A 12,771-nucleotide genomic window follows, 5' to 3' on the forward strand; every position below is an offset into this window, starting at 1 on the left:
TAGTTTTTGCTTGTCTGTGAAGTTCTTTATCTCTCCTTCTATTCTAAAGGATAGCCTTCCTGGATAAATTATCCTAGGTTGCATCTTTTTTTTTCATTCAGGACTTTGAATATATCTTGCCACTCCCTCAGAAGAAATTTGTTTTTTAAAAGCCCATTGTTAAGCATTTACCACCACTGTTCAACACTTCTCCCCTCAACATATATAAATCCACAGGTAATAGGGAGGGGATAGCTCAGTGGTAGAGGGCCTGTCTAGCATGTGTGAGGTCCTGGGTTCAATCCCCAGTGCCTCCACCAAAATAAATGAATAAGCTTAATTACCTACCCCCCCAAAATAAATAAATAAAATAAATACAGACACACTCATACTCACAAACATCCACTCCTCTTTTAAAAACACAAACATAATACACTGTACAAACTTTCTGCACCTTGCTTTTTTTGACTCAATAAATAATAGAGCTCTTTCCCCATCAGTGTGTCTAGAGCTACTTCATTCTTTTTAGTGCCTGAAGTGTCCTCCAAATTGCTTCTCTTCCCTCAGGAAGTGAGCCACATCCAGAGCTCTGCTCAGAGTCACACATCACCCCATGCCTCTTATTCATTCATTTCTTGACTGCCCAGCTCTGTGCTAAACTGAGGATGAAGAGATCAATTAAGTTCCTTTCCTGGAAGGGAAGGCGGAGAACCCATAGCCAGATCCCAACAACTAGAACACAAGGTCATCTGTTCAGGAACAGAGGTGAGATCAGCTCTGAATGACACCTTTTTTTTTTTTTTAATTACTGAAGTATAGTCAGTTTACAATGTTGTGTCAATTTCTGGAGTACAGCATAATAGTTTAGTCACAAATGTACATACATATATTCGTTTTCATATTCTTTTTCATTATAGATTACTACAAGATATTGAGTATAGTTCCCTGTGCTCTGCAGTATAAACTTGTTTATCACCACCTTCTTCTTAAATGTTCCTTTTTCAGTTCTCAGAGCTGGAAGCTGCTTTCCTTCCCAGGGCCTGCCACATCACTGCCTCTGACTGCCATATTACGGCATTGACCTTGAAACTGAACTCTTGAGGTCCACACAATTTTATGAAAACACTCCAGAGGCCAGACTGCCCATGTTCACTCAACACTGGGTCCCACAATCAGATGCTGGAGGGACATGGATGAGGGGCGTGGACAATTGACCCAAGGACTGGACCCCCTCGATTACACCGTAAGCTCCCTGAGAGAGGGTCTCAATCAAAGTCATCTTTGTACCTAACTCAGTGCCTTGCTCAAAGCAGATGTTTGGTGTTTCATCATCTTAACTGAGAAAGATTTGAGCTAAGAGTCTCCTCCTCCAGCTACTTACTTCCTTACTGACCTGAGACCCAGTTCACATCAGTTATTAGTACTGGGCTCTGTTTTTGCGATATCCATATTGCTGGGTCTAATCCCAAGAGACCTGGGCATTTCCACGGGTGAAGGAGGGGCAGGTGAGAACACAGCCAGTTCCTCTGCCTTCCTTGTTTGGAGTCAGTTCCTTCTTGTAATTCCCTCTGCCCAGCTCCCTCCACACCAGTTCCCCCTCCCAACTTAGCCCTCCCTGCCCCCAACTCACCCACCCGCATCTCTTCAAAGCTCCTTCCCTCCTCCCCCTCCTCCACCAGGCACCTCTTTCCATGGATGTACCTGAGGCGGTTCCTGCTGGGACTTCCTCTCTGCCATCCTACGACACCAGGATGGAGGCAGAGTCATATTTCCACATAAACGTGCCCCTGTGTTTCCCCTCACATCGTCCACTTATTTCACAGATGCCTGTTGATTCCTACTCTGTGCCAAGTGCCTCAAATCCCCAACCTTACAGACAGTAGCAAAGGGAGATGGGCAGACAAACAGCAGAGACCATCCTGGCAGGAAGCAGGCAGAGGGTGTTACAGGGGCACAGGGCCAGGGCGCAGGTTCTGCTTGGTGTAGGAGCTTATCATATCATATGTTTGCTTATATACCTTTCCTGTCTATCTCCCCTAATTGCCTACAACCTCACTGAGGCTGTAAAGCCCTTTCGTGGATCAACACATTAATTGTCATAACCACCCTGGTCCTATTATTATCCCCATTATACTGAGGTGGTTAGGCAGCTTGCCCGAGATCGCCCAGCTGAGACGTGGAGGATGCCACCCATCTGTTACGCTTGGCAGCACTGTTACCTACTGAGCCCTGCACGCCTCGCACAGCCACGTGGGGCAAGGACCACCTGCATATTACACTGGCTTCCTGACCTTCAACACTCCCTCCTGCTGGGGTTCCCTCTCCTGGGGGGGTCTTCCATTTGGATGGAGTCTGGGGGAGTGGCTGATTCCCACAGTCAAACCTGGAGGGGTCTGACTCTCGTTCCCTTCCTTGATTCACGACTTAGGCTCAGTCAACTGAATAGTTAGGCAGTGACCTGGGGACGGTTCATCAAAGAGGCGCAGACAGCAGAAGGAAGGTTTCCCTTCACCTGGCTATGCAGCAGGGCTCCCTGCCTCCCCGATACCTTCCCTCCAGTTTAACGTCCACAGAAAAGCCAGAGGAATATTTTATATTATATGAAATCTAAGATATTATGCAAAAGTATCTCAGAAAATAACTTGCCATCTTAAAAATCTGTTCCATTCTTTGCAATATCCAGAAAGCAAAATGCACACACCTCCTGCCAGATTAGCATGGCCAAAACCACTGGTCACCACCCTGTCCCCTCAACGTGCCAGGCTCCCATAGCCTTGGCTGGCTTTCTTGTCAGGCAGCCACCAGGAAAGGCCCACCCTGGCGCCGGGCCCTGTGTTAACTCTTCTGCTGTGATGCCCTTTTACGGGGGATTATGATAGACTCCTGCTTGAGACACAAATCAGAGTTCAAGGTCACCTTCTTTCATGGTCCCATTAAATTTGATGCCATCGGTTATCTTTCTACCACAATATTTTAATTTACCTCTCTGCATAGCACTCATAGCCATCTACTATTTAGGTGATTTATGTAGTTCTTAATGTATTATGCCTTGCCTATGAAGAACTGTAAGTATGATCATAATAAACCTCAACAATAACAGCAGGTAATATTTTTTGCCACGCTCCCGTATGTCAGGCCCTTTATGAGTTACTAGCTCTTTGTATATTAACACAACGCTCCTTACAACGAGCCTGTGAAGGAGGTATCTCTATGACGGTTTTCCATATGAAAATACTGAAGTACCATGAGGTTAAGTAACTTGCCATCCAGCCTGTTCCAGAGTTCAAGCCCTTAATCACAATGCTATGATTTATTATAGCATGCTTTTCACTGTGACTCATAAATGATTGCTGGGGGAGAAAAAGAGGGGAGAAGTTCTGCCCAACCATTCTGTGCTCCCTTGGTCCTTGATTTCCCAGCCTGGTCACCCTAGCCCTATAGATGTGGGGAGGTCCCAACATCCTTCCCACAAATTCCCTCTTGTATTGTTTATTAGGGGGAGGTAATTAGGCTTATTCTTGATTTCCGCTTGGAGGAGACACTGGAGATTGAACCCAGGACCTCATGTGTGCTCAGCGAGTGCTCTACCACTGAGCTATAACCTCCCCCTCTTCCCAAAATTTCCCTCTTGATATAACCAGCTAGAATCAATTTCTGCTCTCTTCAACCAACAATCCTGATCAACATACCCCAAAGGCTTAACTCTGGGCTTTGCCCAGAACAGAGGGACAGTACGTCTTCAACATGTAAATTAATGAGAGAGTTCAAAGCTACATGCTTTGACTAGCAGGGGGCATCACCAACAACACACTGATGTCTCAAACTTCATTCCCTTGCTCTTTCTTTCTGAGGAAATGCTTTCGATATGCCAAGTTTTAGAAATCTGAACACAACATTGTAAAATGACTATAACTCAATAAAAAAAAATGTTTAAAAATTAAATAAATTAATTAAAAAAAAAAAAAGAAATCTGCAGGTAGGGACTATTTCCTCAGTTGTCTTTACCTGGTATATTCCTAAGAGTTCCTTCCAGGGAGCCCTGCAAGAGAGGAAGAACCCTCACCAGCTGCATTACCTCCTCTGAAAGTGTTCAAACTCCGCCTGTCTCCTCATTTTCACGGCAGGGAGGTCCTTCTGGCTGTAAGCATCCTCAAAGACATAGTGTTCCTGCTGTCTGGAGGCTTCACAGTGGCACTGGTTTTTCGGGAACAGCCTAAAACAAGATGAGGACTATGAACACGGACTGAGGGGGCTGGTGGGTGGGGGGAGCCTGAAGCCTAATCCAGTGTGTCATTCCCCCATCTGGGTTGGGCTGAGACCCTGAAATCCCAGCAGGGCTGCCCCCGAAGCCAGAGGGAGAGGGAGGAAGGGAAAAGGGCAAGAAGGCTCCCCACTCTTGAATCATCCCCTGCACCAAGCTTCTTTAATAAACTTGAATCACAAATGTCAGTGGCATCTCACTCTCACTCACCACAAGAGGCCAGAGGGACAGGAAGGCAATATCTTTCCTGTAGTTTTTTTTTGTTTGGGGGTAGGGGGAGGAGGTAATTAGGTTTGTCTATTTTTTAAAAAGTCTTTAATGGAGGTGCTGGGAGTTGAACCCAGGACCTCAGGCATGGTAAGTACTCACTCTACCGCTGAGCTATGCCCTCCCCGCTTTCCCGTAGCTTTGGTTAAACAGGCCCTCCACAGGTGCAGGGACCCTGCTGGGTGCTGTATGGAACAGCAGCATTTGCACTCTGCAGACTGAGCCCTTTTCTGGACCCACAGCTTGGAATCGCTTTCGCAATCAGCACAGGTGCAGGGAGGTCGGGAACTGACTGTAAAGTCCGTACACCTGGACATTGTAAACCATGGGAGGAGCAAGGGAGGTGTCAGACCAAGGTGCAATAACTTGCTGTCTCACCAGATTCCATTGTAGGTGAAGAGGCTCTTGACACGTTCCTCGGGTAGAAGCTTCGGCATCTGGACAGCCGGAGCAGGGTGAGGGAGCTCGGGTTTGAGGTTACTGATCTCTGGATAAAGGTTCGTACTTTTGAGTACGAACACCACCATGCCCAGGGCCAAGAGTAAGACCGACATCTTGAGCAACCACAGGCATCTAGGGCTGTTGGGACACAAAAAAGCAAATTCCACTGACATCTCTTTGTTGATTACGTAAAAAAAAAAAAAAGACTTGATCATGTAATATACACAGGAAGAGTAACTTGAGGAAAAATGTAAGTAAAACCTGTATCTTATACAACTTATGGAAATTGATTTCTGATAAACAGAGGAGTAAAGAATTAAGTTGCAACAAAGAGACTCAGAAAAATCACAAGTAAAAGAATGGGCCAAAACACCTCAAGGTGGGGCGGGGGGAGAGTAAGTCTTGCAATATTAATGTCAGCATTGTTGAATTCAAGGCAAAAAAAAAAATGATTAAATGGGACCAAAAAGATCACTTACAAGGATCAGATGCATGATCCACAAAACAGATGTAGTGGTCATGAACTTTATCCACTAAATAGCATTAAGGTACACAAAGCAAGGAATGGCAGGACAAGGAATGAGAAGGAGTTTAACATTCTCACATCTAACATTCTAACGTCTCAGTCCTTCACAGGTCAAGTCTCAAAAATATATAAAGCAGTATGTTTGCAACTAAATTACAGAACTCCTATTCTGTTAAAGAGCTTTTAGAATAGTCACAAAAATTGACCACATATTTGAACACAAAGGAAACTATAACAGAGTGGAAATCGTTCAGATCATACACTCTGACAGTGCAATCAAAATGTAACCTCATAATAAGCCCCCTCTCCCAACAACGTGGAAAACTTTTTTTTTAACTTTCCAAAGCAACTCTTTGAATCAAGGACAACATCAGAACAAGAACATAAAAATAATGAAGACACTGTAGCCCCAAATTGTGAAACACACTACAGCTCTACTGAGTGGAAAATTTGAAGCTTTAAATATAAATTTCTGATCATAAGATATAAGGTGAATTAAGCCATAAAATAAAAGGTTTGAAAGCAGACAGCAAAAGGAACCTAAGAAAAACAGAAACACAAGAACTTAATGCAGGGGAGGGTATAGCTCAAGCAGTAGAGCACCTGCTTAGCATGCTCGAGGTCCTGGGTTCAATCCCCAGCATCTCCATTATAAGTAAATAAATAAACCTAATTACCTCCCTCCCCACCCCCCCCCAAAAAGAACTTAATAAAAATAGAAAGTGGTGAATGAGGGAAAAACCTAAAACGGAACAATTGTGAAATCTAAGCACTACTTGAGTAGATAACTTTTGAGATATCTGACCAGTTCATCCCCTCCTGCCTCTAAGACTTGTCTTCTGACCCACAGAGGTGACATCTACCTGTCTAGCTGCATCACATGATGCTCCTCTGGGCATGGCTGATTGGACCATGATTGGCCCAGCTCAGTAGAGGTGTCTGCCCTTGGTCCAACCAGACACCTCGTCTGAGCTGGGCCAATCAACCAGAACTTCTTCCCCAGGAATCAAGGAGCAGAGATATTGATCAGCTTATTCTGGTCCCCTGAACTAAGAAGAGAAGGGAGGAAAGAAGGGGGAGAAGACAGAAGAAGGTGAGAGAGACAAAGAAAATCCTAGATCTTGAACACCTAGATGAAAGGGATGACTTTCTAGAAAAACACAAGGGACCCAAACAGACTTGTAAAAGTGAAAAAAAAATTAAGGACGTTGTCAAGGCCTATGTATGCAACAAAGTCCCAAATCTATGTTGCACAAGTAAACAATTTCAGCCTGGTTTATAAAAACAGCTAAACACTGATGCAAATATAAGAACTGTAATGCAGATAAATATAGAACTGAGGAATAAAGATGTAAATATGCTAAACAAATATTAACAAATAGAATACAGTGGTATTCTAAATGAATGACTGACCCTTAACAAATGGAGTTCTTCCTAAAAGTGCTAGGACGACTCAATATTATTGTGCAGCTGAACCATACTGACTCCATTTTTTTCAGCTCATCTTAGGCCCACAGTCCTACCTGCTCCCTTTTCTGTGCAACGGAGCTTCAGCCTACTCACGAAGAATGTGACCAAACCACATAGGTTACCTATCAACTCTCACCCTGCCTTCACCTCATGTGAAAACTGGAAGAATGTCTTTCACTGACACAGATGGTTAATGGTCATGAGACCCCCCAAGGGGAGGGCAAAAAACCTGGTTCCTATAGGTATGGACATGCTTCAGTTTCTATTTTGTAGCTTTGGCCCCTTTAAACCGCCCCAGCCAACCTCTTTCAGCGCCACCGGGTACAGCTGCAATCGCCTCTTGATCACTGTCTGCCGGACCCTGCCAGTATGTAAGTTACCCACGATAAACTTCGTAATTGCACTTCATGGAGTTGCCCACTCCGTTTTTCAGCCTCAAGTTTCCTTCTCTGTTGGGAGGACATTATTCAGTGTCTCCACCTCCCAACAATTATGCAATTTATTAATAAATTTCACCAAGTGAAAATTCAGGTCAGGAGAAAACCCAATATGATTATATTGACAGATGATTTTAAAAGCATTTAATAAAATTCTTAATTTGTTAAACAGCCTTCATTTAAGAAAGATCCCCTTGAGTTGGGGGAGGGATAGATTAGGAGTTCGGGATTGACAGATACACATTACTGTATATAAAATAGATAAGCAACAAGGACCTGCTGTATAGCACAGGGAACTATGTTCAATTTCTTGTAATGAGCTGCAATGGAAAAGAAACTGAAATATATATGTATATGTATGTATATGTATAACTGAATCACTTTGCTCTATACCTGAAACTAACATTGTTAATTGACTACACTTCAATAAAAAATAAGAATTAAAAAAAAGGAAGGACCCCTTGAACAATGTGGGTTTGAACTGCTTGGGTCCATTTAGATGTGAATATTTTTTCAATAAATTATTGGAAAAAAAATTTTTTAAAAGAAAGAACCTAGAAGAAATGACATCACACTAACGATTATGAGCACACCTAACAGCTAGAGCTTGGTTTCCAAACAATATTCCCCTCTAAAGAAAATCCAAGCCCGTTGGAGAAATGGCTGGTTCTGGGTTTGGGGTAAGGAAAATTCAAAGTGACTCTGGAATATCCTGTAATGCCAGAGAGGAAGGAAGCTATCTAAGAAGACCACACTTATGTCCAAAGAAAGAAGAGCTAGTTTAAAGGGTCTTCCACCACCCATATTTGGGACAATTGAAGCTTCAGTAAGAACAGTGGTGGGGGGAGGGTACAGCTCAGTGGCAGAGTGCTTGCTTAGCATGCATGAGGTCCTGGGTTCAATCCCCAGCACCTCCATTAAAAATAAATACATAAATAAATTTTTTAAAGAAAAGAACAATGGCTATATTTAACCAAAACACACTGAATAAAACAGGATCCATGAATCTAATGATATTCCAAGGGAAAAACTGTAAGTGGTGAGCAGAGTACTTTAAAAAAAAAACAAAACTATTTAACTATAGAAAAATTTCAAGCACACGTACAAAAAATAAAGGAAACATTAAAATGAACTTTATTGTACCCATTCCCCACCCTCTACTCCTGGACAAAATGCATTTATCTGTTTCTTCACCTATTTCTCTCACTTCCCAAATCACTTTGAAGAATCATTTTGACATCATACCATTTCATCAGTACATAGTCTCTCTGAAGGGTAATGTGGTAGTTCTGTTTTTACTCAATTTAACTGAGCTGGAACCACATTTCCTGGGATTCCCTTCCCTGTGTAATGCCAGGTTAGGGATGTCCACAAGAGAAACCTGCAGGAGATCTGGAGGCAGAAGTAAAACAGCAGCCATCGTGCTCTGAAGGTCATTAGAGGCAGTGCGGGACTGCAGAGATATTGGTTCCATCTACTTGGTCCTCTTTCCACGGACCCTATGTCCAGTCCTCCTTCCCGACTACTGGCCCTGCTGACCAGTCACCCCAGGTTCCCTACCAGAACTTGCTCTGAGAACTCACAGTCGTGGTAACCAGGGGGAACTAGCAACATTTCTTATACTGCACCAACTCTCTTGGTGGTTGTACTCTAGAAAATGGATGCTTCTGGATTTTTGCAAGTTCCAGCTCATTCACTCATGACAAGGCTGGTTGCTGACTTTTCCGTGATTTTTTTTTTTTGACCTTTACTTCCCCAGTGCGTCCGGCAATTATGTTAATTCCTATAATAAGTTTCCTTTTCTGTAATATTTATAGTAGTTCTGCTTCCTTGACCGAGGCTCGAGGGATTCAGATGAAGGTTGTTACACACACACACATGCACATGCACAAGCACAATAGCATTATCAGCTAGAAATTTAACAATCATTCTTTAATATTATCAAATGTCCACAGTGTTTAAATTCCTCTGTGTCTTTTTTTTTTTTTAAGGATCAAAGCAGAATCCAAATAAGGTCCACACATTGGTTCATAAGTCACCTAAGTTCCTTTTAATATGTAGATTCCCCTGTATCTCTATTTTTCCTTGCAACTTATTTGTTGAAGGAACCGTGTTGTTGATCTTATACTATCTGGATTTTTCACATCTAGATTATACCAATTTCAGGGGTCATGTTCCTTTATCCCCTGTATTTTCTCTAAATTTGTAGTTAGATCAAGAGGCTCAGTCAGATTCAGTTCTGATTTTCACAGAAGACTCCTTCATAGGTGAGGGTGTGTGCCCCTCCATCAGGGAGACAGGGCACAGAACAGCTCATCGTGTCTCTTTTATCAATTATTAGCAGCCATTTGGTGATTGCACAACTCACTGGTTCTCAACATTTTTGGTCTCAGGACCCTATTATAGTCTTAAAAGTGATTGAGGACCCCAAAGAGCTTTGTTTTGGTTAGTTAAACCTATCCATTTTGGAAATTAAGTTTGAGGAAGTTTAAAAGTACTTATTAATTTGGGGGAAGGGTATAGCTCAAGTGGCCCAGTGCATGCTTAGCACACACAAGGTCTTGGGTTCAATCCCCAGTACCATCTCTAAAAATAAATAAGTAAATAAACCTAATTACCTCCTCCCAAAATGTAATTTAAAAAAAATTTTAAGTACTTATTAATTTAGAAATAAGATAACAAATCCATTATATGTTAACACAAATAATGTATTTTTATGAAAACTACCTACATTTTTCAAAATAAAAAAATAGTGAGAAAAGTGGAATCATTTTACATTTTTCAAAATAAAAAAATAGTGAGAAAAGTGGAATCATTTTACATTTTTTTACCCATCTCTTTAATGTTTAGTTTAATAGCTAAAACGCAGTCTCATACTTATTGCTGCATTCAGTATCTTATGATATGTTGTTTGGTTGCAGTATATGAAGAAAATATGGCCCCACACAGATATGTAACTTGAAAAGAGAAAAATATTTTAATTGCCTGTTCAGATAAATTGTCCATATTCATCTTTGATATGACACCCAAAATCAAGAAGTGGTAGTTTCTTAAAAGGTTGTAGTAGCAATGTGGAATCTGAAATTATATCAATGAATTTTTTTGTATTCTGTTAATTAAAATCCACTGGTATTATAATGGAAAAGAATCTGGAAAAGACTATGTATGTATGTATATGTATAACTGAATCACTTTGCTGTATACCTGAAACTAACACAATATTGTAAATCAATTATACTTCAGTTTTTAAAAAAAAAAAGTCCACCAGTTTATCTTACAGTTTGAATGGATCTCTTACCTATGCATGATTTTAGAACACCATGCATCTGTCATACGGAAAATATTGGTCCACTGAATTACGCTAATCTCCCAAATGTTGATGCATTTTATCATGCAATATCGAGAATTCACTTTCATTAATATCAACACCAGTCTCACCAGAAAAGTCTCTAAATACTAAGAGACTTTCAAATTGATTGCAGTGGAAAGAAGGTTTACAAAGTTCTAATTTTTTTTTTTTTTTTGAAAGCTTGAATTTCATGATTGGCAACAAATAGGGCCACTTGTTTCCTTCAAGTGGACAGGACCACTTGGTCATCTACCAAATACACAACTCTGAATAACCACAGCTTATTCGTCATCCTTCCCAGTAAAAAAGATTTCTGTTACCTGTCCAGCTCGCCACTCCAATGGCACAAATGCTTTTTCTTGAGACAACAACCGTCACACTTCAGGCAGGAGTGTTTTATGCGTACATCTCTTAAAAATACTTAAAATTGGTATTCTCTAAAAATGAATAGATTTTACTGTCTCATCAAGGATATTCTGAAGTAAACTGGCTTTTTTTTTTTTTTTTCTGAGTGTGGCGGTGAAATGTACAACCACCAGCAGCTCAAGGTAAGGTACCAGCAGTTTGGCCCATCATTGCCTTTGTGTCATCAGTGTACATGTCAGCTCAGTGGAAAAGGCAAATAGCATCTTAATAACATTATGAAAAAGTTTTGACTTTGCAGACTCCCTGAGAGGTTCACTAGGCCCCTCAGGAGTCCGTGGCCCACAATTTGAGAACTCCTGCCCCAGCCCATTCTTCCACAGGACTGTCAGTGTTTTTTCTTCTCTATTTTCAGAAGCTCTTGGTATATAGAGATATTCACCTTTTGTCTATGATATAAGTAGCAAAGATTATTCTTTCCAAGTTTGTCACTTGTCTTTTTCCTTTTCTAAAAAAAATTATTAATTATTGTGGTAATAAACATAAAATGTACCGCCTTAACCATTTCTAAGTGTACATACAATTCAGTAACATTAAGTACATGATTCACATTGTTGTACAATGGATCTCCAGAACTTTTCTCTTTTTCCTTTGTTTACATTTTTGTATGCTAATGTTTGAAATAAATTTTTTTTCCAGAATTGAAATTTTAATCTTTTAGCTAATGAAGAAAAAAAAAAAAAAACTCCTCTTTATAAAAGAATGAAAACTAATATATGTAGGAGGAAGGATAGAATCAGAAAAAATGACCACTCTGCTACTACCAATGGAGTAAATGATTCTGGCCAGGATCGCATGCTAAAACCATCAGATGAAAGGTTGCTGGAGGGCAGAATATTAAATGGGGCCAAAATAGAAATCACTTACTATTTACAAAGAGAAAAAAAAATGCGCCTTTACAATGGAATGATCAGGTGGACACTACCTTAACCAAGTGTTCAAACTTAGCATCACTAATAGTGAGACAGCCTGAAAAAAATGTGCCCCTGATACGATGTGATATGAAGCACACAAATCACTTATGGGGGATTAATGCCAAAAATGTTTAACCAAAATGTGATCAAGACTTGAGACCTCGCTGCCAGTGTATAGGAGATAACAGGATAAAGAAGCAAACTGAGAAACACCATCAAGTCCAATCAGACATATCAGATGCAGGACATTCTGCAAGACAACTGGCCCGGACTCTTCAAAAAGACAATGTTATGAAAAGGAAAAAAAAAAATGGAGGGACGGGATTGCTTTTCATAGTTTAAGGAGCCTAAAGTGATCAAACAACCAAATGCAATGTGTGAACTTTGATCGGATCATTGTTCCAAAAACAGTTATAAAAGGCATTTTGGAGGCAACTGTGAATATTTGAACATGGGCTGAATGTCAGATTATATTAGGGAATTGTTCACTTTTTTAGATGAGACAATTATAGTGTGATTATTTGGGAGAACTGCTGCTATTCTTAGAAGTATGCTCAAGGAGTTAGGGGGGAAGATGCCTGGAATTTTCTTTTAAATGGTTCAGCCATTTGTTTCTGTTTTCTTTCTTTGTTTTTTTAATGGAGGTAGTGGGGATGGAACCCAGGACCTTGTGCATGCTAAGCTTGCTCTCCACCACCTGAGCT

The 12,771-nt window shown here is 41.0% G+C and overlaps 1 protein-coding gene across 1 annotated transcript in view; it reads right to left on the minus strand.

Annotated features, from left to right (window-relative positions):
• B4GALNT2 (beta-1,4-N-acetyl-galactosaminyltransferase 2) overlaps positions 1 to 12,771 on the minus strand; it is a 49,810-nt gene that overhangs the window by 25,846 nt on the left and 11,193 nt on the right. The window contains exons 2-3 of the mRNA XM_006194054.3: positions 4,886 to 5,086; positions 4,055 to 4,192 (exon numbers count right to left, since the gene is read on the minus strand). Of these exons, the coding sequence (XP_006194116.2) occupies positions 4,055 to 4,192; positions 4,886 to 5,086 (339 nt within the window). The remainder of the gene's footprint in view (positions 1 to 4,054; positions 4,193 to 4,885; positions 5,087 to 12,771) is intronic.

This window comes from Camelus ferus, chromosome 16, assembly GCF_009834535.1.
Source record: "Camelus ferus isolate YT-003-E chromosome 16, BCGSAC_Cfer_1.0, whole genome shotgun sequence".
NCBI lineage: Eukaryota > Metazoa > Chordata > Mammalia > Artiodactyla > Camelidae > Camelus > Camelus ferus.